Below are 26,911 nucleotides of genomic sequence, written 5' to 3'. Positions count from 1 at the left end.
GCCAAGTAATCATTGCTTCCTTTCACCAACATCCACTTTGTGCCAAGCACTGTTTGAGTTACTTTGCATACACTATCTCTGATTATTATACTAACTCAAATTTCAACCCCTGACCTGTAGCTAAAACTTAGCTTCCAACACAAACCTGCCCGGAAATAAAGGTGGTCTTTTATCCACTTAGCTCTCTGTTAATTAGTTAAAAAGTGAAAACTTGAGTTCAGCTATGGAAAAATAGGCAATTTAATGCTTTTGTCCTGTAAGTTGGCCAATAACTTTGGCCTTGTGTATTAATTTTTTTCCTAAGATATTAAAATCCCAACTGGGGAGAAAATTCAATTATAAAATCATTCTATTAGATCAGTGAACTCTTATATGTTCTCTAAAACTTAGCAGGTGTATTTAAATTTTTAATGTTTAAAAGAATATTTTGCCTTCCTTACCTGTGGCTTAAGTGTTTCAGAATAATAAAATATGTCCTTTAGAAAACACAAATTAAGAAATTATTTGAATGTGATATTGATTTATAGTTGTGACTTTCTGTTTTGATTTGTTTGCAGTGATTATTATTTCAGTTGGCTCACATGGGTTACTGATGATCGAATATGTTTGCAGTGGCTAAAAAGAATCCAAAATGTTTCAGTGTTGTCTACATGTGATTTCAGGGAAGACTGGCAGACATGGAACTGTCCAAAGGTATGTTGCATTAAAACCACAGAGGTATATTTCTGAAGATAAAAGTACAAGAGTGGGGACTTATCTATAGCTAATATTTTATATTATAAAGCAGAATTACTGCATTCAACTCCTGATTGCTTTGCAAAAAACACTATTTGAAGGTTCGTTATTTTTATTAAACCAGTAAGATACTTTTTGTTTTCTTGAATGACTTTGCATTGAAACTGAATAGAGAAAAAGATTAAATGACAATGCCATACTGGGAAAATCAGGTATCTGGTTTTGAATTAGGATGGAAGTCCATCCTTTTAAGATTATAAAATTGTCAGTCCAAAAAAGCAAAATAATGATGATAAAAATAAAAGATGGGTCCATTAAAGAAGTAGATGTGTTCTATTCAAAAGAATTAGAGAAAAATGCAAATGGTGATGTTTGCATTTGCAAATGCAAACGTTCTATTCAATGTCAAAATTGAAAAATAAGAATTCCAAAGTAAACAAATATTATCAAAGGAAAGCCAAACACTTCTATTTGAAAATCAAAAGTAGGTAACTGAGAATGATATGAAACAGCTTTAATTATCCTGCTATCCTGTTATCTTTGCAGAGTACTCAATACTGTGCTAATTTTAGGGAGAAAAAACTAGGCACAGATTTATTGTTGAGCTTTAATTGTTTTTATTGCTCAAATCCAAACATAATCTGTTGAATTAATGAGTCAGAAAGCTACTTCTCCAATCGGAAAGCTTCAAAATAGGCCTGTTCTTAAGTACTCCTATTAGAGACTAAGAAACACAAAATGTTTTCTTTAAATAGGAAATTTGATGGGTACATTTCATGAGACATCTAATTATGAAGAAATGTTTCATTAAACCAAATATAGAATAAACCTATTTTATAAAGTAAGAAAAAAAGCACAGAGCAATCAAAGTAAAACACTAAATTCCATCTAGAAATTAGGACATTATGTTTTGCAAGAAAAAAGTCATATGAATCTGTTTGGAAATATATCAGGACTATAATAGTCAACATTACTCAGGCTAAAAATATTTTTAAATCACTACTGTGTCTGTAAGAAGCTTGACTAATTTTGATGGAATATGCTAGAAGCTTATTTTTATCTTATTTATGTTTTGATATACAAAGCAGGAAGATTTTTGGCATTAATGCAGTGTCATAGGCAAAAAGAAAAGATAGAATAAATTTAATTTTTCTAGGTAAATAGAAACAACTGGGTGAATATATTGTTAATATCTTCATTGAATCTCAATACTAGGAATTATTGATTTAATTATATTAGTTTATAAGATTGGTCATTTAGATAAAATTTTTAGCTCTTAAAACTAAGCATTTAAAACTATAATTGCTTTGGAATTTGAATTTCTAATTTATCAAATCTGAGACAACTTAATCCAAACTGACAGAACGTATAAGATGCTCATTCAATGAGACGTGGAATTCCCTGGAATATAAACTTTAGTTTTATGGCCAAAATCAATGATTAAGTTTAGAATACCAGGTTTGAATAACCTTAAAATTTCAAAACAACTGCAGTTTCGAAATAGTCTGGTAAACACATGGAACATATTTTTTAGATTTAAGAACAATAGAGTTGAATTTTCCAGTAACCATACTTATGACTGATGTGTGTGTGTGTGTTTAGTTTTGAAAACAAACAACATTTAAGGTTAAGAGACTTGGCAACACTTTATTCATGTTGGGAGTCATACCCAAAATAAGCAAAGGAAACTGGCAATAATTACTTGTAATATAACTGTATTAATAAATTTGTAGTTTGAGGGAGGAACATCCTTCATCATATTATTCTCTGCAAGAGAATTAAAATTAATTTTATCTTAATAGCTAGAAATGAATAAAACACTTCACTCTATTAAGTCTTATCTTATTTTTTCTGAAACACTGGCCTATCCCTATAAGAGAAAATCCAAACTATGCTTTCAAAATTTATTATTCTTTTGCTTTTTATGACAATACACTCTCTCATGTTTCTCTTTCTAGTTTACTGTTTCTTTCTAGCTCTTCCTCTTCTGACTTTTCTAGAAATCTTATTATTCTCCAAGTTAATGCATTTAACCCCTCCAAAAGTTCAGCAGGTTAATACAATAGGTTTGCACATTCATGTAACCATCTAATAGTGAGTCCAGGTAAGTGGGTGAGGAAATGGGTGCTCTGCTCCACAGAGTCATTCAGGAACCCAGGTTGATAACATTTCTGTCTTCATCCAGTAACTTCTAAGGATATTCCAAGGTTATTCAAAGCTGGTCATCAACATCCAGCTAGGGAGTGAAAAAAGAATGGAGGATATGTATGAAAGGGTTTTGTAGGTTAGACATAGAAGTAGCATGAGTTACTTTTGCTCAAAAGCTACGGGTTAGAACTTACACATGACCACATCCAAGTGTATGGGGGCCTGGGAAATGTAGCCTACCTGAAGTTCTAGGAAAACCAGGAAGTAAATGATTGCTAATTATCTTAAGTCTCTATTCCAACACTCTGTTACTCTCCTAGGTGATTTTTATCTAATGCAAGAAAGTTTCAATTACCACTTGACCCACAAATTCATTCTGAGGATTTGAACTTTTATGTATCTCTGGCTACATCTGCTCTACTCCACCCTCACTACCACTACCCAGATTTGGGTCTTCAGCATCTTTTTTCCAAACATTACAACGTCGTTGTTTAGTCGCTAAGTCGTGGCTGACTTTTTTTGTGACCCCCAAAGACTGTAACCCGCCATCTGTCTTACATCTGTCTGACAGATGTAAACTCATCTGTCCATGGGATTCTCCAGGCAAGAATACTGGAGCGGGTTGCCATTTCTTTCTCCAGGGCATCTTACTAACCCAGAGATCAAATCTACATCTCCTGTATTGCAGGCAGATTTTTTACTGCTGAGCCACCAGGGAAGCCTCCCACTATGTTACCCACTTCTCATCTATTCTCTTATCATGTTCACAATTATATTTTTCAAATTGTGATTTTGAAAACTTTCAAAGGATTTATTATCCACAGGAGAAATCCAAATTTCCTAATTGTGGCATAAAATTTTCTCCAAGATTTTGCTGATGCCCCTACATTCTCCCTTATCTTCTAATTCTTTCCCACGGTCAGCCCTCACTCAGCCATACTGAGCCACCTGTGATTTTCTAAGCTAGCCTCATCTCTATGCTATTTATTTCATCTAGAATACTTTTCATTTAACTGTTTATAAAATTCTATTCATTTTTAGGCTTATTAAGTATTTTTTCAATAAATTTGTTGTACTATCCTCAGTTCAGTTCAATTCAGTCGCTCAGTCATGTCCGACTCTTTGCAACCCCATGAATCCCAGCACGCCAGGCCTCCCTGTCCATCACCAACACCCAGAGTTCACTGAGACTCACGTCCATTGAGTCAGTGATGCCATCCAGCCATCTCATCCTCTGTCGTCCCCTTCTCCTCCTACCCCCAATCCCTTCCAGCATCAGGGTCTTTTCCAATGAGTCAATTCTTCCCGTGAGGTGGCCAAAGTACTGGAGTTTCAGCTTTAGCATCATTCCTTCCAAAGAAACCCCAGGGCTGTTCTCCTTCAGAATGGACTGGTTGGATCTCCTTGCAGTCCAAGGGACTCTCAAGAGTCTTCTCCAACACCACAGTTCAAAAGCATCAATTCTTCGGCACTCAGCCTTCTTCACAGTCCAACTCTCACATCCATACATGACCACTGGAAAAACCATAGCCTTGACTAGACGGACCTTTGTTGGCAAAGTAATGTCTCTGCTTTTGAATATGCTATCTAGGTTGGTCATAACTTTCCTTCCAAGAAGTAAGCGTCTTTTAATTTCATGGCTGCAGTCAAGTATATACCAAAAATAAGATTCAGTGCAAATTTTAAGATTTCTAGATACTTTATAAGATTGAGGAAAGAAAAAAAAATTAACCTAAATTCCACTGGGAAATGCCTTTTTACCTAAATGACAACGGTTTGGTTTGTGGTAGGTCTCCATGGATGTTGTTATAATTCCAGTCACTGACTTGTGGAAAATTTAACCAGAATTATGAATGATTTGCAATAAGACACAGCCCTCAGATCATCCTTATGTACGCAATAGTGATGTTGCATACGATTTTGAATCTAGTCATCTTCAACTCAAGTGTATAGTTGGTTGACTAACAGTAGTACACTCTGACCAGCCAGCTTAACTTGTTCAACTGTCCAGAGTAAAAAACTGTCCTCTTAATACTATGTTTCATTTGATTTTTTTTTTTTTTTTTTTTGCCTCTTAGACCCAGGAGCATATAGAAGAAAGCAGAACTGGATGGGCTGGTGGAGTATGATTGCTATCTTTTCCTTATCTTTTTTTTTTTTTTTAATTTTATTTTATTTTTAAACTTTACATAATTGTATTAGTTTTGCCAAATATCAAAATGAATCTATCACAGGTATACATGAATTAAATTCTCAGCTATTAAAGGACTATTTGAAATGTATGCAAACTGGCACTACTTGATTTTATAGAAAAATAACAAGGTAAAAAACACAAAGGTAGTGATCCCTTCAGCAATTTTGTGCCAGACAATTTTAATGTCTATATATCTAGAATTCTATTGAGAATGAATCATATACTTCATGTTCATTTCTTAACTTTTTCAACCAACTCTCTGATATCTATAATTAATATTGCTTCTTTAAAAATGTAATAAATATCATTTTTCAAAAGGGAACACAATCCCTGATTTACTTAAAATAATCTTGATAACTTTTAGCCATTTGAATCCAGGGAAAATAATTACATTTGGTATCCTTGGTTTAGAGACAACCCTACCTCTCATTATATTTTATATAAATAAGTGAGTAGATTAATTTCATACATACCCATATTTATTCTAGTTTTTAAGTAAAGTGGTATCAGTTAGGGAAGTGTGTGTTTTGTTACAGTTTGTAATCATATATATCTGGATTATTTTGGATAGATTTATTCAGTGATTTTTAAGGATTTTTGTGTAAAACTAAATCGTGTTTTAGGAAAACATCAATTGTATCTTATATCTTATACGAAGAACACAAAATAAGACAAATAATAAATGAATATTGTAAGGATGCTACCATTTATCACAAATATGGCATTGAATTCAACTAACATTTGGGTAAAAAAAAGAAAGACTACTTCTGAGATTTGGACACATCCAAAGAAAAAAGAAACTCTTATATAGTTTAACACATTAACCCAAGACAAGGGACAATAAAGAATTCAGAAGTAAATTCTGAGATGATAAGTCTTATAAAAATTTAAATTAAGATGGAGAGTGAAGTAAACATCTTCAGGTATTGAAAATTATTTTTTGTATACTTTCCTAGATCCAGCAATTTTAGCTTACATATATTTACTTTCTATCTTCAGTTAAAGATACTTCAGTTTTATTCATTAAGAGAATTTAGTTGTGTTAGTCGCTCAGTCTTATCCAACTCTTTGCATCCCCATGGACTGTAGCCCACCAGGTTCCTCTGTCCATGGTCTTCTCCAGGCAAGAATACTGGAGTGGATAGTCATTTCCTTCTCCAGGGAATCCTCCTGACCCAGGGATTGAACCCCAGTCTCCCATATTGCAGGCAGATTCTTACTGTCTGTGCCACCAGGGAAGCCCCTAACCAGAGAATAGTTATTACTTTATTTTTTTTATGCAGGTAACTGTACATGGGTGCAGGCTAAGTCACTTCAGTTATGTCCAACTCTTTTTGACCCTATGGACTGTAGCCCATCAGGCTCCTCTGCCCATGGAATTTTCCAGGCAAGAATACTGGAGTGGGTTGCCCTGCCCTCCTCCAGGGGATCCTTCCAACCCAGGGATAAAATCAGCATCTCTTATGTCTTCTGCATTGGCAGGCATCATCTTTACCACTAGTACCACCTAACAAGGTAACAAGGATAAGTGTGTAATTCAGACAAAAAAAGAAAAAGAAAATCCTATTTTATTTCACTCTTTAACATTGTATAAGTAACAGGAAAAAAGAGAAGAAGTCAGTGAAAGAACAGGATTTTCTAAATTTTTTGGATTCTAGGTCAACCAGAAGCTTGCCTTCCAGAAAGGTAATTCCTAGATCAGCATTTGAAAACTTGAGAAAAGGGAAAATTTTAATTTATGAGTTCACTGTCATTATAGAGATTTCCTGTAAAGACTGAGAGAAGAAAGAATACTTGAAAATATCTTTAGTTATGTTCTCCATGATAATGATATAGCTAGAGTTTCTATAAAGTAATATGAATGATGTGATTTTACAAATAGACAAACCATGATACCAGCAATCTTATCAAAGACATGATCTTAGGAATCCATACACATTTATTCTGAAAATACTGGCACCATTCGGAACACTCTGAAATGCTTTAAAACACATCTTTTGAAATCTGTTTATAAGCAGGTTGAGGACAATTTTATCTTGTAAATTTTTATAGTCTGTATAGCATAAGTCTTGTAATCCCAGCAAACAACAGCTGAATGAATGAATGAATTGACTTCTAAAGTTTTAGAACATTGTTTAAATACCCTCAGTGGAAGCATATACATGCCCTTTGAGGGAGAATGAGGTCTCTACATTAAATCAAAAATCATGCCAAAATAAATCTAGTGAATAAATGAAATACGCATCTGCAAAATATGATTTTACACTAGATCATTATAGTATCTATAGTTTTAGAATTCTAATGGAAAAAATTAGTTTTCCTGTGTACTAATCTCAATTTCTCCAAATGTATCCAATAGTCATTAACTTTCTGAATATTAGAAGAATTGTGGAAATTTTTTTGAAGTGAGTTTTCAAGAGTAAGTTCACACTTCCCCAAGGCAGCTATTTTCAAGGGGGCCATTCATTAGATTTTATAAGTCCTGACAAGCTTTTTGGAGTCATGACTTTGTATAGTCATAACTCATATGTCATAATGTGCTGCATAGCTTCCTTTGACCCATAATCAAACCAGTGGCTTAATAAAATTACCTAGAAATAACCCAGAAATATTTGTTTTTCAGACATCTGTTCAAATAATATTTATGAGGGTTTTAGATAAAGTGTATAGGCTAGTCATATTAATATAAATTTAAAGAGCAATTTTAGACCAGTTTTTCCTTTAGTATTTGTCAAAGAGGTTTAAAATGAAAAAGGCCTTCAGAGATCACCTATGAACTAGAAAAGAGACTAAATGGCAGTTAACCTATTAATTCAGGCAGAGAACTAGCAAATACTTCCTTGAGAACTTTAAGGAAGTTCTTAAAGTCACTTCCTTTTCTTCCACATGAGATATTTTGTCTTAATTTGGGGGAAATGCTCTAATTTCTTCTTTGGTATTTTATCAGAAAAATAACAACAAATTCACTTAAAAAAAATTTTTTTTTTTTTTGTTCTGTGGAGAGCAGACAAAAAAGGAAGATTTAATCAAAGACTCTATTAATAGTATTTAATCACTAAAATGTGAAGAACAAATACTAAACACATAATGCTTAGAATGCAAAGCCACATTTAAATCATTTAAAAATAATTAAGCCATACACCGCATCACATTTGAGTTGTTGGTGAAATCCTATGGCTTAGATAAATGGATGCTCTACTTGATGCCTGAAAGTCTGTGCCTTTGACTAAATGTGGGCTCAGTTTAGGCATCAGCCTTCCATAAGCAGGTTATTTACCATCTGTGGCAAAAAATTAACTGGTGTTACATCATCTTACCTTCCAAGAAAAATATTTTCAATGACTTTGTAAGTAGAGATGAGGAGTTTATCAGTACATCTAAGCATGATAAAGGGAGCTGTGAGGACGTCTTGTTAAACTGAGGACCACCTAGTGACATGTGGTTATCTAGGGCCCAGGCGTGACTTGCTGCCGGAGCACTTAACTCAGGATGCATTATGGATCTCACTCTGGCAGTGTGAATGCGGAAATATTTTACACTCTCTTTACCTCACCCAAGTTACCTGTTCATCTAAAGCATCTGTCTTGGATGTGTGCAATTAAAGGAGAGAAGATAACAGTCTTTGCCTAACAAAAATACTCTTCCTGTTTGCCTGATTCTACTATCTTGAAACATAATGTTCTGCCCTCTTACTTTCTGTTTTCAATGAAAATGAAATTTTCTATTTTAATCTGGAACTAAGCCGTTTTTAGAGTTCCTTAGCTCTCTGCAGATGTAAAGTGAGTACTTTTTTCACTAAGGTACCTTATAGTATTTGTGACCCCAGTTCCATTACAGTGGTTGAGAAAATGTGGAGCCAATTTTCATCTTTCATCTTGATGGGGAGAGGGAGACACTGTAAAGTATTCAGTAATAAGGAATCACTTGGCTAAGAGGGTGAAGCCTCGTTCTAAAATGAAAGAATGATTTTTCAGACCACTACTAATGAAATTCCTTCCACAAAATTGCAAATCAGAATTTCCTATTCAGGGGCCTCATGGCTTTCAATTTCAATGAGTCAATACCCAGAATCCTGCCAGAACTGGTGTTATGATTAGTGTCTCATGTAAGGAGACAGAAGTTTCTCATTATTCCATTTTTTATTTTATTAAAAACATCAATTTTATGCCAAATAGATAAGGACACCATATTAGTTTCCTAGGGTATCTGTAAAAAATTACCACAAACTTGGCTTAAAACAACAAAAATTCATTCTTTCATCATTCTGGAGGCTAGAAGTCCAAAGTCAAGGGGTTGATGGGGCCATACTTAGATGTCTCCAGGGAAGAATCCTTTCTCACTTCTTCCAGCTTCTAGTCTCCTGGCAATCCTTGGCCTTTCTTGGCTGGAGCTCCACCAGCTCCAACCCCTGCTTTCATCGTCACATGACCTACTCCCCTGGGTCTCTTTGACCCTCATCTCTTCTGATGAGGACACCAATCATTGGCTCTAGGGCCAGCTTGGATCCACTATGATCACATCTCAGTTCTTAACCTTGATTACACCTTGAAAATGCTATTTTCAAATAGGTCATTATCCTACTCTGTTTGAGCTGTTATAACAATGTATCCTACACTGAGTGGCTTATAAACAACAGAAAATCATTTCTCACAGTTCCAGAGGCTGGAAGTCTGAGGTGAGGATGCCAGCATCGTCAGGTTCTGGTGAGAGCTCTCTTCTGTCAACTTGTTGTATCCTCCATGGCGGAGAGCAGAGCAGGGGGAGGACACGCTCCGGTAATTCTTGGAAATGGGGTAATCCCATTCATGAGAGCTGTACCCTTATGACCTCATCGAATCCTAATTACTTCCCAAGGCCCCCACGTCTTGATACCAAATACCATCTTAATAGGGGTTGAGTTTCAATATATGAATTTGGGGGAACAGAAACATTCAATCCATAGCAGTTATCTTCTGGGTTAGGTGGAAAAGAATTTGGGGGACACTAGTTAGACCCCTGGAGAAGGCAATGGCACCCCACTCCAGTACTCTTGCCTGGAAAATCCCATGGACGGAGGAGCCTGGTAGGCTGCAGTGCATGGGGTCACTAAGAGTCGGATACGACTGAGCGACTTCACTTTCACTTTTCCCTTTCATGCATTGGAGAAGGAAATGGCACCCACTCCAGTGTTCTTGCCTGGAGAATCCCAGGGACGGGGGAGCCTGGTGGGCTGCCGTCTATGGGGTCACACAGACTCGGACACAACTGAAGCGACTTAGCAGCAGCAGGAGCAGCAGTTAGACCCCAGAGATACCACATCAAAAAGTTACATTTTAATATCATTCAATCATAATCATGACTTTTATTAAAAAACATTATGTCAGATTACACACAGGATCATCATTAAAAATACCTACAACTACTTCCCTTTGCTGTAAAGTGTGTCCCGGCAAGATGAGTGTCAGCAAATTAGGTGTTTGTAGCTGAAACTACTGGTAGTCTTTTGATTGTTGTTGCTTGGACAATTGTGAAGGGTCTGAATGTTTTAACACTGTCATGTGGAAGCACTCATGCTAAGAAATCTAGTTTGGAATAACTTGCGGGAATATCTACTCTGTATGATGTAGAATAGATCTTTCCTCATGGAGCCCCTTCACCATGCTACCATCCTTCTTCCACCCAATGACCAGGATAAAAATGGAAACCAGCAAATGTACAATGAGTCTCTTTTTCTAATGGGAGAAACTACTAGCTAAAATCTGATGTCAGGACATTTACAGGACTTTAATTATCTGTACCTTTCAGGATGCTGAGTTGTAGCTTGCTCTGTTCAGGACACACTAGACCTGTGGCAGAAACTCCTTAGGTTCTTCAGCAATTCCCTACAGGTGGTGAGCATGGGCCCCGGGAAGAGGTCAGAGGTGAACAGTGAGGTTTGGTCTGTTCCCTAAGCTCAAGGAGTACACCTTTCATTGTCTTGTTATTGGTTACATTTTTCTCTCAAGTCCAGAAGTCCCTTTCTGCCATTAAAAGCTGTGACTAGCAGTTTGTGATATTTTAATATTTAAAATGTCTTTATTGCATCATCAGTATTAGGTGCTTGATATCAAACAAATCAAGAATTAAAAGAGGCTATCAGCATTCAGAAAAGTCACATTTTGGTCAAATATAACATTTTGAAGTTTGACTTAGTTAAACATCAACATTCATTTGTGAATTTTTTTTAACCATGTCAAACCACATAACCTCAGAATACAGAAATTCAAACTAAGCAATATAAACCCAAGGATATGTAGTAGCAATTAAGCAGCAGTTGGAATGTATAAGTGCCTGTTAGAAGCACGAGAAAAGCTGTCTATTTGAAAGGAAGGAATCTAGGGTGTGAGTGCGGGAAGGAAGGGGAGGCAAGACTTTGTGGTTCCGATACTTGTAACTACACATGGCTTTTAAAAAACCAATCATTTTAGTTTGGTTTGTCTCCTGAACATAACCTCTGTTCATTTCTTTCAGTTCTTTGTTTCAACACCAGTGTTCAGCCATGATACCATTTCATACTACAAAATATTTAGTGACAAGGATGGCTACAAACATATTCACTATATCAGAGACACTGTGGTATGTTCCTTCCAAGATTTATCTCCTGAAAGATCATTCACTTGAGGTTGCTCAAATAACGCTCAGCTTCACACAACATAATGTTTGTCTTTTTATAGGAAAATGCTATTCAAATTACAAGTGGCAAGTGGGAGGCCATAAATATATTCAGAGTAACACAGGATTCACTGTAAGTATTGCATGAAGCTTGATGCACCATTCAGGTTTTAATTGGCACTGATGGATGGATGAAATCTACAGCATCACTGCTTTCAGTTAAGAGCATTTTTGTTACTTATTCTAAAGTGTAGTTCAGACAGCTGTGGTTTCATTAAATTACACATTCTTTAATAATTAGTCAACACAATTTCCTTTTTTGGAAAGAACATTTAGTAGGTGGTAATTTCTCTTCTGATAGTTGGTATATAATTACATTAAAAGTATAAAAGTTTTAAAATAGTAACTGGTCCTAAAGACAAATTTTCCCTCTAGCACTTGAAGCAATAAGCTAGATTCAGAAGTCCATGAGGGCAGCCCCTTGATAAGAAACATTCTTGCAGTGATTCATTGTTGTATACATTTGAGATTATTATCTGTAATAGCTATTATTGATTAAGTGATTGCTGTGTACCACATAATATAAAGTAGAAATGATAATCCCAGTTTTACAGATGAGAAAGCTGATACTTGGAAATTTAATTAACTTGGGCAAGGCTACATAGTTAGTGGTAGAACTAGGATTTAAACCTAAAATATATTAAATCTAAGATTCTTATTATTAACCTCAACATGGGGCTTCTTTCTTCTAGGTCTTTCCTTTTCAGTCCATCTTAAATAGATGGCTAAATAGACCATCTTAAAATAAGCATTTTTGATCAAACATTTCTAATCAAGAATGTGTAGTTTTTTTTCCCCTTTATTTCTAATAAAGTCCAAATCTAGGGCACTCTCTTGTAACTTCCCTGCCATTAGCTTGAATTCTAAGAGCAAAAGAGGAAGATTAGTCCAGCTTCACTGGATAAAATTTGTTTAGAAACCTGTTGCCAATCCATGGAATTCTTTGAACTGTCAGCAAAGGAGTTTAGCCATTACATGGAGCAGCCATTAAAACTGCCCGTGTAAGATGAGTGACAAGATAAAACCTAATGGGAGATTTCAGGAATAATATATTTAGGAGGTTGGGGAAAACTGAAGGCAGAAGAAGACCCTGGTATGGTCATAATCTAGGCCTGAGGGGACTGAAGCCTGAACTAGAATAGTGGCAATGAAATGCAGACGCTGAGAGAAAACTATGTCTCCATTTTTTTAAATCTTTGGAACATGGGATAGTGCCTGGCACAAAATAGTTAAATGAATGAGAGGAAGGGCAGACAGACAGTGAAGAGAGACAGAGGCTGAAAAGGTAAGTCAGTGGCTGTGAGGGAAAAGGGAAGGGAAAGAGGGAATGTGGACTCTGTTCTAAGTGTTAGAGACAAAGACAGTTGAGAAACCTTTGACATAACAAAAAAACTATAGGAGGCAGTTTGGAAAAATCTGAGTAGTTTATTCACAGGTAGTTTGAGATGATGTGGGAAAAGCGAGTATAGTGATGTTTGGAGTCCTATGAAGTCAGTAAGACATTTAGGAGGATGCTGGTTTAGAAGGTAAAGTTAATAGTAGGAATCAGGTGTATCCTGTTGCCTTTTCCTTTTACTGGGGGTTTTCCCAGGTGACTCAGTGGTAAAGAATCCACCTGCCAACGCAGAAGACACAAGTTCTATCCATGGGCTGGAAAATCCCCTGGAAGAGGAAATGGCAACCCACTTCCGAGTTCTCACCTAGAAAATCCCATGGACAGAGAGCCTGGCAGCTACAGTCCATGGGGCCCCAAAGATTCAGACACAATGACCGTGCACACTGGTGCCTTTTACTGGGAATAACAAGGTTGTTGTTTCAGTGAGGATATACAAGTACTTGGGTGAATGAAAAGTTCTGAGAATTAAAAATAAGAAACCAAACCTAAAACTTTTAACATTTTATTGTGCTCTTTCTAAAAATTAAATGTCAGTTATTTTGTTATATTCAGATGAACTCACAGAGGAGAAAATCATGCCCATTAAATTGGATTTCCCACTTTGTTAAGACAGGTTAGAACTGGGACCGAGATACTTAAGTAACAAGCATGCTCTCTTGTGACTTGTTTTGCTTCTGGGTATTTAGCATGCCCCTTTGTGTGGTATCCTTGGGTAGATGAGTTTCCTGATTTATAAAAAAGTGATCTACTGTCAGTGCTTCTGTAAACTAAATTCAAAACATTCAAAAATCATAGAAAAAATTAAATAGTATAGCACAAAGAAATCAGTAAACTGTTAATTATGGATTGGAAAGAAGTGATATTAATCAAACATCCTAGCTTAACCAAAAAAGAGTACTCAACATAATTTAATATTTTGCCTATAATTTATAAATATATTTGTGTAAATATATTTTATATATGTATAAGTCAGAGTACATAAAATTCAGAAGTATGAACAGCAACAGTTTGTGTACATAAGCGCCAATTAATTGCTTCATTCCATTAAAGTTGGACTATATTGTTTACTATATATGAGGATGAGATGGCTGGACGGCATCACTGACTCGATGGATGTGAGTCTGAGTGAACTCCGGGAGTTGGTGATGGACAGGGAGGCCTGGCGTTCTGCGATTCATGGGGTCGCAAAGAGTTGGACACGACTTAGAGACTGAACTAAACTGAACAATTCTATCACCATTTAGCCATCAATAATTATCTGGTAACTTCTGAATGTATTTTCAGGTTTTATTCTAGCAATGAATTTGAAGGCTACCCTGGAAGAAGAAATATCTATAGGTAACTTATGTCAATTCATTCTAATATTTTTATATATTGAAATTTGAATAAAAATCTATCAGAGTCCTCAGAATGTATAAAATATTTTTAAAAAGCTGAAATGTAATAAAATTAATTTATGAATTAAAATATTCAGAGAATGTGTATACTACATCACTATAAAAATATATGCCCTAACATACTAGCTAACTAAATGTTTTCAAAAAGAAAAATTAAGGAATTTTAATGCTGATGTAAACATGGCATTAAACATTTCAACTAAATTTAGAGGTAATTGAGAAAATTCATGTAACCCTCGTTCGTCAAGTTACTACTGTATACCATGCATTGTGTTTATTCCTATAATGCGTGATTTCTTTTAACATGACTTGCTTTGAGACTATTATGATTAGAAGGAATTCATCTCTGTTCATATGGTGATTGGAATAGTGCCCTGAATAGTCCCTTCTGGATATGGAAGTGAAAACAATAGCTTCCATGGGTTGGTGGTCTGCTATAGGCCTTGCACATTTTTATCTGCTTGATACATGTAATTTCATTTAATCACGACAACAACTCTATGCAGTCAGTGATGTTGCTGGGCCAGGATTTATACCTGGGCATTCTGAACTTGACTCCTTATTGCTAACTGCCTACCTAATGTTTTCCAAGATCACACCAAAATATAAATGTGATTACTACTAACTGTAGTGAGAAAATAAATTTTTCCTTCTGCTGCATTCCTCTGTTCTCTTCTGGGTCATAGCTTTTCATATGTTGAGAAAAATCCCCCTCTGAGGATAGCAATGACTGATCACCCTCTACCATGCTCAAGGCAAGTCGGGGCAGCAGTAGAAGGAACACTGCAGTGGCCACAGGTACACTTACCAGCCACATCAGGACTCCACCTCTGGCTGCATCCTGGCGTAAAACCACCTGGTCCTCCCCAAATGAGACTCTGAGGGTTTGGGGTAAGGTCTGGGAGTTGTATGTTAAAGCCAACTACTCAGAGAGTTTCCCCAGAGTGGTAGGTACAGGTTGGCTTGTGTAGGGCCATTTTGAGGGGGCATTTCCAAGAAGAGCTTCCATGAACCCAGATTTCCTGCCAAATAAAATGAAAGGCATGAGATCTACTGAGAACCATGTTTGTTTGGCTTTTTTCCCTCCCCTTCTAGATATATGATAAGGACAAGAGATCCCCTTTTTGGTGATACTGTCAAATCTTTATTGTCTGTTTTGCCATGGGAGCACACATTATAGGAGGTATTGAGAAAATTCATGTAATACACATTCATTAAGTTAGTACTGTATACCAGCCATTGTATTTATTCCTATAATGTGTGATTTATTTTAACATGACTTGCTTTGAGCAGATGGGAGAGAGATGGTACATGGGACATGAAAGAACTATGCATTCTCAACCACTTTGTAAAGTAAGAGATTGATAGCTATGAGAAGTGACTACCTCGCTCCCATTTGAGGTGCTAGATATTTCTCCCACCGCCAGAAAACCGCCGAGGGCTTCTCCCTCAACGTCTGTGCCTATTCAGGCAAAGATGGATTGAAGATCAGATAAATCAAAATACTGTGATTCTCCCTTTACTTTAAATGATGTTGGCAACAGAAAAATAGTGAGCTTGATGTTAATATGTAAATCAGTCATTTTGCACAGAGTAGTACATTTTGATAAATACAATCTCAAAATTTCAGCTTTTAGTTTTATTTTCATTTCCCTCCAGAATTAGCATTGGAAGCCATTCTCCAAGCAAGAAGTGCATTACTTGCCATCTAAGGAAAAAAAGGTGCCAATATTACACAGCAAGTTTCAGCGACTATGCCAAGTACTACGCACTCGTCTGCTATGGTAGGTAACGGACCTAACACACGCTCTACCTCCTCTGCCTCTTTCCTTGTTCTTGTCACCATTATCTGATCAATCCTTAGCTACAGGTTATTGAGCACCTGTTATATGTGAGGACCTTATCTGCCTTATCTTATCTAATGCTTACGGGAAAAAATGTAAGGAGGTTAGGAAGGTATTATTGTCTCCATTTTTTGCAGTTGAGGAAACAGACCTTTTGTAAAAGGTCCACACTGCTGGTAAGCATCAGAGCCAGATGGGAGTAAGAGTTTCTTGGCTGTAAATCCCAACCTCGTACCCACCATGTACCACAGCACCATGACGTTGTATTGTGAGAGCAATATCATAAAAAGAAGCATCCTCTGATAAAATGGTTCCTGGACTTCAGCCCCATTTGCTTGGAGAAATGACAGTCTCCTATAGCCAGGGAAAGAAATCTGAGCTGTTTGTCTTGGAGGCCAGCAATTCTTTGAACTATAGCTTCCATGGGTATGGAAAATAAGCTTTTGTCACCTAGTATATCCTTTCTGAATTTGAGAAACATGAAAAGTAATTCATTCAAGTATTTAAAAAAAAAAAAAAAGCCCATAAAATATACCAGATGTTTCTTGGTTGTTTAGGTTACATGTCCATTTAACAAATAATTTCTATCCAGATAATTTTATTTTATGCATAACCTTTCATCTGTATCTTGAACGCATAGCAAAGTTGGGTTAGGCAACCAATAAATCATTGAGATATGTTAGGTCCTTGCTAGTCATTATGGGGATTTTGGAAAACTGATCTGAAACGTATCTACCCCTCCATTCTTTGTTCTGACACCCCTTCCCCCACCGCTATTAATCCCTGAGTTTCCCTGAGAGTTCAGGGTGGACAGAAAACAAAAGGGAGTTATTACAAAACATAATGCCTTTCTTATTTCTGGTGTCAACTGCTGATATTCAGGTGGGCAGCTCAGAATATAAACAGAATCTCTGACTGATTTCAATCCCTGCTCAGTGTAGAGGACCCTGAGGTTCCCTTTACTTGCCAAAAGAAAGGTTACCCTGACATGCCACTTCTTCAGTCCAATCACCTGGGCCCAGACCCTCACCCCAGCTCTTTTGACTATGTGAAAATGAGTAAGCATTTTAATTCAAATGCTCCCTTCAAGATGGCACAAGATACCACTTTAATACAACACTTTCACAAAAGGTTTGGTCTGTGGCATCTCTGTAAAGTCAAAAGATTGTTGTTCATGACCATATGTGCTGATTGTGGCTACAGCATTTCAAGGTATACGTTAAATGTCCCTCTCAATTTATGCGCAACATTTTTCATCCCAAGCTACGTATTCGTGCAGCATATATTGAAGCTTACATGCCAGGCACAGGGTATCATTGAAATAACTGTCCTGAATCATCTGGTTGTCTATTTTCTCTCCTGGAGGCAGAATAAACTTTCTTTTCATCTTTATATTCATAAGGCCAAAAAAGAATGGTTAGTGCATGATAGACGTAGAATGTTTGTGGAACGAACTTAGGTAACTAGGGGAGATCAAAACATTGCTGCCTTTTGCAAAGCACACCCCAAGCCTCATTTTTATGCTGATATTTGTTGTTGTTCAGTTGCTAAGTTGTGTCTGTCTCTATGCAACCCATGGACTACAGCAACACCAGGCTCCTCTGTCCATGGGTTTTCCCGGACAAGAATACTAGAGTGGGTTGCCAATTCCTTCTCCAGGGGATCTTCCCGACCCAGGGATCAAACCTGCATCTCCTGCATTGACAGAGAGATTATTTCTGAGCCACTAGGGAAGCCCTTTATGCTGATATATTTACTGATAAAGACATCAGTGACCCTACTCATACAAACACATTTATAGTTTATGTATTCTGCATTTGTACAGTGCTTTAATGCTTTTTGAAAGCACTATACCACTTCTTAGTGTCTTCCTAAGATCTTCTTGAGCCTAAGTACCCCCTGAAGAGTAAGAAATCAAATACTAATCTCTCATCAAAAGTTGGTGAAAGACTCCTTTCTGGAACTTGAATCGCCTGACTTTTCCACACTCACTCTTCCTCGGCAGTATGGTAATTTCCCATTTAGCAAAAAATATACTGTGTGGGAAGCATCACATCGTCTGGTGTTTTTGAAGCTCCAGTAAAATGAGTCACTGCACCATCATAGGAAAAACCTTGAAATCTTCCCCTTTAGGACTAAGAGTAAAGCTTCATTATGTAACTTCAAACTCTCTGAGAGAGATGGTGAGTAAATCCCAGATAATAGGACTGAAGTAGGTAAAATCATATTGATGATGCTAATGGAACAAAAGCAGGGCAAAGAATACTCTGCCACTAGGGCCACACCTTCAGGCCACTTGTGTCAAGGGCAGTCGGTCATTAGTTTGTCTCATAGTTTGGACAAAAGATATATGCTAGTTATCCCTACTGGAACTGCACACCTATGAACATCCCATAAGGTGGGTGCTGTTTGACTAAAGTTTAGAAATTCAGATTCATGTCTCATTTTCTTCAGTTTAGTTCAGTTCAGTCGTTCAGTCGTGTCTGACTCCTTGTGACCCCATGAATCGCAGCACACCAGGCCTCCCTGTCCATCGCCATCTCCTGGAGTTCACTCAAACTCACGTCCATCGAGTCAGTGATGCCATCCAGCCATCTCATCCTCTGTTGTCCCCTTCTCCTCCTGCCCCCAATCCCTCCCAGCACCAGAGTCTTTTCCAATGAGTCAACTCTTTGCATGAGGTGGCCAAAGTATTGGAGTTTCAGCTTTAGCATCATTCCTTCCAAAGAACACCTAGGGCTGATCTCCTTTAGAATGAACTGGTTGGATCTCCTCGCAGTCCAAGGGACTCTCAAGAGTCTTCTCCAACACACAGTTCAAAAGCATCAATTCGGTGCTCAGCCTTCTTCACAGTCCAACTCTCACATCCATACATGACCTTACATGCTAACAAAAATTACAATGTGTATTTGTACATTTTAATAATGTTGAAGAAAATCTAATCAAAATGAAAATCTCTGAAATCAAATTCTATAAAATTGAGACTCCACACAGTAAGTATTGCTGGTTTTTGAGGGAGCCTAATAAATGATATCCTTTCTCCTCGCTCTCAGGTCAGATTGAGGAGTCAGGCAGGAAATCAAAATATAAAGGTTAACTGGAAAGGTTAACTGCCTATAAAGGTTAATTGGAAAATGGGACTAAGACCCCAGAATCACAATTACTCATACAAATGTGGGTGTAACCAGACAGCCTCTGGCTTCGCCCGTGGGGCCTGCCACTTTTAACACTTATAGCACACTGAGAAGCAAGTCAAAAGCATCTTCTCTGTAGGCCAAAAGATGTCAGGTGCAAGGCAGAAGAAGGAACTACTCACATCCAGGGTTTCTAATAACTTTACAAACATATTTCTAGGTATTATTTATTCTATAGTTCAAGTAATAGTTTTTTTTTTAATATTTACAGATATTGTTAAAATGACCAATTTTTGGACTTCCCTGGCAGTCCAGTGACTGGGACTCCATGCTTCCGCTGCACTGCAGGAGAGAAAAAATTAGATCCCTGGTTGGGGAATTAAGAAAAAAAAAAAAAAAAAAAAGAAAGGGGGCCAATTTCTGCACAGAGAACCTGAATTCCATGTCAAAATATATGGTGGACACTGGTTTGCCACTCAGACCTCCTACCTTCAGGACTGAGTCGTCATTTCTCCAGCTGCTGAAAGAGCTGGTGGCTAAAAGCTTACAGCTGGGCCCGCTGCACCCAAGCCAGAGATCACTTGTCTCTCAGGCCAAAACCAAGAATCACTCCATTCTTGGAGATAAAAGGCAAACTAGTTGGTTCCATTCAAGACAGCGCCAAAGGCCAGCCAGCTCCAGAGCTCCCAGTGAGGTTGGCTGAGGTCTCTGTTGTGACTGCATCCCGCCCCACTTTCCCTCAGTACCCCCCCTTTTTTTCTCTTCCCCCACAGCTGGGATCCTAATACAGCACCCCAGACGAACTTTTGGTGCACAAAACAGACCTCCTTCTAGGTCTGTTTCATAGGGAATGTGTCCTGTCACAGCATTTTGAACAGGAAATATTTTCTGTATAAATTAATTTCTGCCTATAGCAATTAAGGGGGCTTTCCTAGAGAACCAGCTGGTAAAGAATCTGCCTGAAATGCAGGAGACCCGGGTTCGATCCCTGGGTCAGGAAGATCCCCTGGAGAAGGAAATGGCAACCCACTCCAGTACTCTTGCCTGGAGAATTCCACGGACGGAGAAGCTGGACAGGCTGCAGTCCATGGAATTGCAAAGAGTCGGACACAACTGTGCGACTAATTTCATAGCAATCAAGTGAAAGCAAAAAAAAGTTGCTGAGCTCAACCTACCAAAATAAACTGAACATTGAACCAGGAAGCAAAATTGAAAATATAATCTGAGTATTGGTGAAGTTAAAGACACAGCTAAAACTGGCCCATACAGCATATCTTCCCAGAAGGCCATTTATCACTGCCGCTTCCCATTTGTGTAATTAGATACTGACTATTTAGGATCACTCTTGGAAATATATACAAGCAACTATTCTCCTATGACTGTTCTTTGACTGGGCTCTGGTCTCATGTATTGTTTGAATGTAACTTAAAAGGGAATGTTTACTTCTTTATGAGAGAAAAAAAAATAGTTGCATAATTAAAAGAGGTAACTGAGCTTGACAGCAATCATAAATACAACCAGCAATTCTTACTGAAAGCTAAATGTTATTTGAAAACTAAGCCATGCTTTTGTTTCATCCTCTGCACAGGCCCAGGCCTCCCCATTTCCACCCTTCATGATGGCCGCACCGACCAAGGTACTGTCTCCTACATGCTGTAGTCTTAAGAAATCCTGGACTCTTGTGACACTAGAGAAAGCAAGACAGCTTCCCCACACCAGCAAGGGGAACAGTGACATATAGCTTATTGCATAGCTTTTGATTATATTGATCAACCTATTCTTTGTCAAACCTGACCAGATGAAAGTTAATTATTATTTGCAGTAAGAACCTGGCATAAAGCAGATGAGTTATGTAAGACGAATTAATCCTGTCTTCGCCAATCACCCTTATAAAAACACAGAAGCTTAAAATTGGAAGGAAACTGAAGATTTTTAGTACACTCTCCCTCCCAAATAAGAAGGCCTGTTTTTTTTTTGTTTTTTTTTTTAACATCCCGAACTGGAGATAAGTTCCGGATATAACTCCAGTTCGAAGCAGAGGGTGACTATCATGCTAGCTTTTTTGTTTTAACAGCTACATCACACTGTTGCCACGTATGAGAGCCCTGAAATTTGGAGGCTCTTCCCATTTGCAACTGCTATCAAGGCAGATCTCCTCCATCCTGTATTCGTGATATTGGTTCAAAAATAGTTCACAGCTCAAAGATGACCATTTTTACTCTCGACGGAGATATACAAGTGTATAATTGCCCTGAGACTCTTCCTGCGGTTCTCTGTTACCTTTTGATTTACTATGAGACATTGTGGGGTTGAAGTTGATGGAATCTAAGGGCAAAAAGGGACTTCAGCACTCAAGCCTGTGATTGTCCTTGGACAGCTTTGGTGACAAGTCAGGAGACTGACTGCTTTGGAATTAGTTTGGCTGCCAGCTCAATGGCCTACACACAGGTGAAAATAAGGCAATGAGGAAAATCAGAGTCCATTCAGGAGCTCAGGACAGGACAAGCATTGAAATAATGAAACTGTGAATTTAGTTTCGTTTTGAAGTTTTGGGGGTTTTGCTGTTTTTTTTAACCTTGTGTCTAATAATGAAATACTTTAAAGAATAATAGATTGTATTTCTGAGTTTGGCTCATTTCAACCTTCAGTGAGAGAAATTTTAAAGCAAGACTAGTTTCAAATTTCTAAGTCTTTGTTTTAATGGAAATCACCATAAATGTGTAATTCTCATTTGTTCTCAAAAGAGAACAGAATCTCTGATTTGCATAAAATAATCTTGATAACTTTTAGCCATTTGAATCCGGGGAAAATAATTGCATGACTGCAAAGTAAAGGTCAGCTTCTCTTTTTTAATGAATTTCCACTTTCTTACTATTCTTCTCATATTTCTGCTAGATACCAATTTTTGTACTGATTACAAAACTTTTATCACCTCATTCAGTACTTACAAAATAGGTACAATGTTCATGTGTCTATATATGTTATATGTATTTACATGTTTTTAACTCTCAAAACCAATGAAAATTCTTTTATAGTGCAGTTCTGCAAACTTGCCCCATGATGAAATTCTCCAGAGAGGTTTATTATAAATATAGGTTCTCAGGCCCGCCTCCAAAATTCCAGTTTAATAAGTCTTATATTGGGCTAGGGAATCTGTATTTTTAATCAATTACGAGATAAGTTTTAGAGTAGCTTTTCAGAGCAGATTCTATGTCTTCTATTTATTTGTAGTTTCTCTTTGCATTTGGTGCCAAAATTTTTCATTCAATACACATTTATTAAGCACCCATTAAACCAGGCACTTTGCTAGAAAATACATCCTAAAAGTGAACAGATATTGCATTAGAGATGGTCCTGTTCTCAGGAGATTACAGGTCAGTGGGGAATGCAAAAGTGTGAACAGACAGTTACAACACAGTGGGATTAAAGTATTAAGATAGGGAAAGTAGAGATTCATGAGAGCATATTAGCAGGGCTCCTCCTCTGGAATAGGGGATTAAGAAATGTTTCCTAATGATGACTACGTCAATCTTAAGACTCATAAATATAAGGGAGAGGTTGATGCTGTTTGGATGTCTAACTTGGTCAAATGGATTCACAATGATGCTTTTTCTTGAAATACGGGACCCACAATGGAGAGAACGTTTTTGGAGAGGTGATGAATTTTGTTTTGAATATTGAGTTTGAGGTGCTGATGACATGTATCCAAAAGGAGCTGTCCTGGAGTGACATACTTTTGGATCTGGATGTTGGAGGATTAGTTTGAGTTGAAGATAACTATCGGAAAGTTATTCATTTATGGAATACCTGGTTACTTTGTGGAAATGGATAAGAGAGCAGAGTGGGGAAAGTGAGGGTGGGCAAGGGTAGTAAAGAATGAGCCTAGAGTAAAATTGTGCAGAACACCAACATGAGAAATGGAAAGAGAAAATGAACCTATAAAGGAGACTGAGGGCGGACAGAAGGAGAAGGACACCCTTGAGAGTATGGACTCATGGCATGCAGGGGAGAAGAGGATCTCAAGAAAAGGGAGTGCTCGACTGTGTCAAGCACTTCAGAGTGAAACAAGACTTGCCCTAAATCAATGAGCTTAACAAAGTAATGATGAGCATTAGCTTAGTCAGAACAGTTTCAGTGGAGCAGTGGAGGTAGAAGCAAGATTGAAGTAAATTTAGGTTTGCATAGGAGGTAAGTAAATAAAAAGAGACTATTTTCAATAGGTCTGACTGATGAGTGGAGGAAAGAGGTGAATAATCCTGGAAGAGATTGATAGAGGTTTAAATCAGCTTTTGAAAGCTGATAAACATTTGAGAATGGTTGAATGCTGATGGAAGAAATGTGGAGACCATGGTTGAAGACATAAAGGAGTGGATGTCCCTCCACTCTGGGTAAAGTGGAGTCCAGAGACAGGTGAGGAAATTAATCTCTGGCCTTGTGATGAGAGACAGTGAGGAAATTTCTGATGTAATTCTATGAAAGTTTGCAGAAAATAGGGCTTTCCTGATAGTTGAGTTGGTAAAGAATCCACCTGCCACAGTTTGTAGAAAACAGTGCAATGGCTATATTTTCTCTGCAAAGTGAAGTAAAGTCATTGGACAATAACAGATAGCACTTGACCCAGATGCTAAAAAAACATAGAAGAGTTGACACTTGACATGGAGGACCCATTTGAGGCTTAGGAACTTCAGACACAGCAGATTTTCATTAAAATTGCTCAGCTGATTGAATAGCCTTATTTATCAGGTTTCCTGAAGATTCTTCACATAATTTAATCAATGAATAATATATCATAGTTAACATGATTTTAACAAATAAATCAGATGTGATCTATCATTCTTACACCTTGATTTCATCATAATGAAGAGTCTCCAAATATACGGAGAACACAACCACATATCATGTACTTGGTACTGAGCATGCTGGGCATCGAGTATACAATGATGAGTAAAAGAAGGTAAAAGGTATAGTCTGGGCTGTATCAATCCTTGCCATATTATATACTTCCAAGGCAAAGCCACATAGAGAAGTCCAATTGCAACTCCTCCCTCTCTTCACAGCCCTATGAAATTCTATTTTGCTCCATGAGGTAGGAAAATTGCTCATCCACTATCCATAAAGATGCAACTCTGGACTGTAGAAGCATTAATAATCTTTTCTATTCAACTTGTCATTTCAGTAAGTCCTTAACTGGAAACAGACTAGAGAAGGAATCAAGGTCAACCCAATCAGGCAACATCCGTGGATTGTCTCAGACTTCCAGCATCTGTTGGCAAAATGATAAACATGGTCTAAGTAAATATTACAGCCACTCTGTGTGCTTGTTCCACATAGATTCCCTTTATCCTTGACAGTTCCACAATCAGAACCCGCACACAGAGAATGAAGGACTGGCTCCATTGTACTTAAGAACTGAATATTCATTTAACTCATTTTTTTAGTTTTGAGTTTTTAATTGAAATATAGTTCATCTACAATGCTGTGTTAGTTTCAGGTGAATAGCAAAGTGATTCAGTTATGTATGCAAGCTAAGTCACTTCCGTTGTGCCCAACTCTTTTCGACCTCGTGGATTGTAGCCTGCCAGGTTCCTCTGTGCATGGGATTCTCCAGGCAAGAGTACTGGAGTGGGTTGCCTTTTTCTCCTCCCAACCCAAGGATCAAACCCACACCTTTTACATCTCCTGCATTGGCAGGAGCATTCTTTACCCCTAGCACCACCTGGAAAGTCCTTAAAGTGAAAGTGAAATTCGCTCAGTTCTGTCTGAGTCTTTGTGACCCCAAGGACTGTAGCCCGCCAGGGTTCTCTGTTCATGGAATTTTTCAGGCAAGAATACAGGAGTAGGGGCCCATTCCCTTCTCCAGGGATCTTCCCGACCCAGGGATCAAATTTAGGTCTCCTGCATTGCAGGCAGATTCTTTACCTTCTGAGTCAGGGAAGTCCATATATATATATATATATATATATATATATATATATATTCTCTTTCATATTCCTTTCCATTATAAGGTGTTACAAGATACTGAATGTATTGATAGTTCCCTGTGCTATACACTAGGTCCTTGTTATTTATCTATTTATACACAGTAGTACATATATGTAAATCCCGGCCTCCTAATTTATCTCTCCCCATCTCCTGCTATTCCCTTTTTTAGTTTTAACTTTTAAATTGCCACAACTATCTCTTTCCTGATGGATTATCCAAAGTTAAAATGAAATGTATTATGTATCTTATACAACTCATACCAAAACATCTATCCTTGTTCTAAGATTAAATGTAACACGTTGGAGCAAAATGCCATGAGTACATGAAAACTGAGAGTTAAAAGAGAAGTGGTTTGGCAAACTTAGTGTAGTTACAAGTACTCCCCCAGCTCCCCATCTTTAAGGACCACTTCTTTAAAAAAGCACAAAAACAAGGAGTCCACAGGCCTGCTGTATCTCAGAAGTCATCCAGACCCTCTTTTTAAAAATAAAGCTACAAACGTCACTTATTATTCAAAAACCTAACTTTTCTCAGGAGATCAATGGATTTGTTCAGTTAAACAGCAGTTTTTTAGGAGATCTTTTCCAGGTTCCCCCTTTGAGAGTTCTCTTTAGGAGTCTTGGGTTGGCTCAGATGGTAAAGAATCTGCCTGCAATGCAGGAGAACCAGGTTCACTCCCTGGGTTGGGAAGATCCCTTGGAGAAGGAAATGTCACTCCACTCTAGTATTCTTGCCTGGAGAATTCCATGGACAGAGGAGCCTGGAGTGCTACAATCCATGGGGTCACAAAGAATCAGACATGACTGAGTGACTAACACTTTATGATGAATGACAAAGATCATAGTGTGTATATATGGTTGTCCTACTAAGATATATAACTACCTTGAAAGAAAAGATTTGAAGGAATTGATTGCACAGTAATTTAATTACAAAAAAAAAAAAAAGAATATCCTATATTAAGCAAGTACAGCAGGAAGAGTTTAAGAAAGAAACAGATATGAAAAAATCACAGACTTAATATTTGATCTTGTGCACTGAAGATTTAAAAACAAACTTTATAGCTATATACTTAATTGCTTTAAATATGAAGTATCAGCAATATGGATTTTATTTCTACCACTTTTGTTTTAGTGAATATTTTTTTCAAAATGCTACCTACTCAGGGTACTTATTAAAAAAAAGGTTGAACACAGGAAAATGTGGCTGAAAAAGCATTGTTACTTCTGTGATTCTGCTCAAAATGTGTTTTGATGCCATCAGGGTCAGTTTAGGAGACAATGATTGAGGTCTTTTACAAGGTCATCCCTGCTTTAAAGCCTGTATTAAAAATCTGCTTGTCAATATGAAAATCCTTAAGCAATCCATATACCATTTCAGTTTCATGCATAGTA

General features: G+C 37.4%; 1 protein-coding gene across 1 annotated transcript in view; it reads left to right on the top strand.

Annotated features, from left to right (window-relative positions):
* FAP (fibroblast activation protein alpha) overlaps window positions 1-26,911 on the top strand; it is a 77,898-nt gene that overhangs the window by 32,033 nt on the left and 18,954 nt on the right. Inside the window, exons 11-17 of the mRNA XM_005897286.3 lie at window positions 558-693; window positions 4,962-5,006; window positions 11,567-11,671; window positions 11,770-11,840; window positions 14,448-14,501; window positions 16,220-16,344; window positions 21,127-21,174. Coding sequence (XP_005897348.1) covers window positions 558-693; window positions 4,962-5,006; window positions 11,567-11,671; window positions 11,770-11,840; window positions 14,448-14,501; window positions 16,220-16,344; window positions 21,127-21,174 — 584 coding nt within the window. The remainder of the gene's footprint in view (window positions 1-557; window positions 694-4,961; window positions 5,007-11,566; window positions 11,672-11,769; window positions 11,841-14,447; window positions 14,502-16,219; window positions 16,345-21,126; window positions 21,175-26,911) is intronic.

This window comes from Bos mutus, chromosome 2, assembly GCF_027580195.1.
Source record: "Bos mutus isolate GX-2022 chromosome 2, NWIPB_WYAK_1.1, whole genome shotgun sequence".
Lineage (NCBI taxonomy): Eukaryota > Metazoa > Chordata > Mammalia > Artiodactyla > Bovidae > Bos > Bos mutus.
The sequence above is the reverse complement of the archived record's forward strand: the minus strand, read 5'-3'. Positions and strand labels throughout refer to the sequence as shown.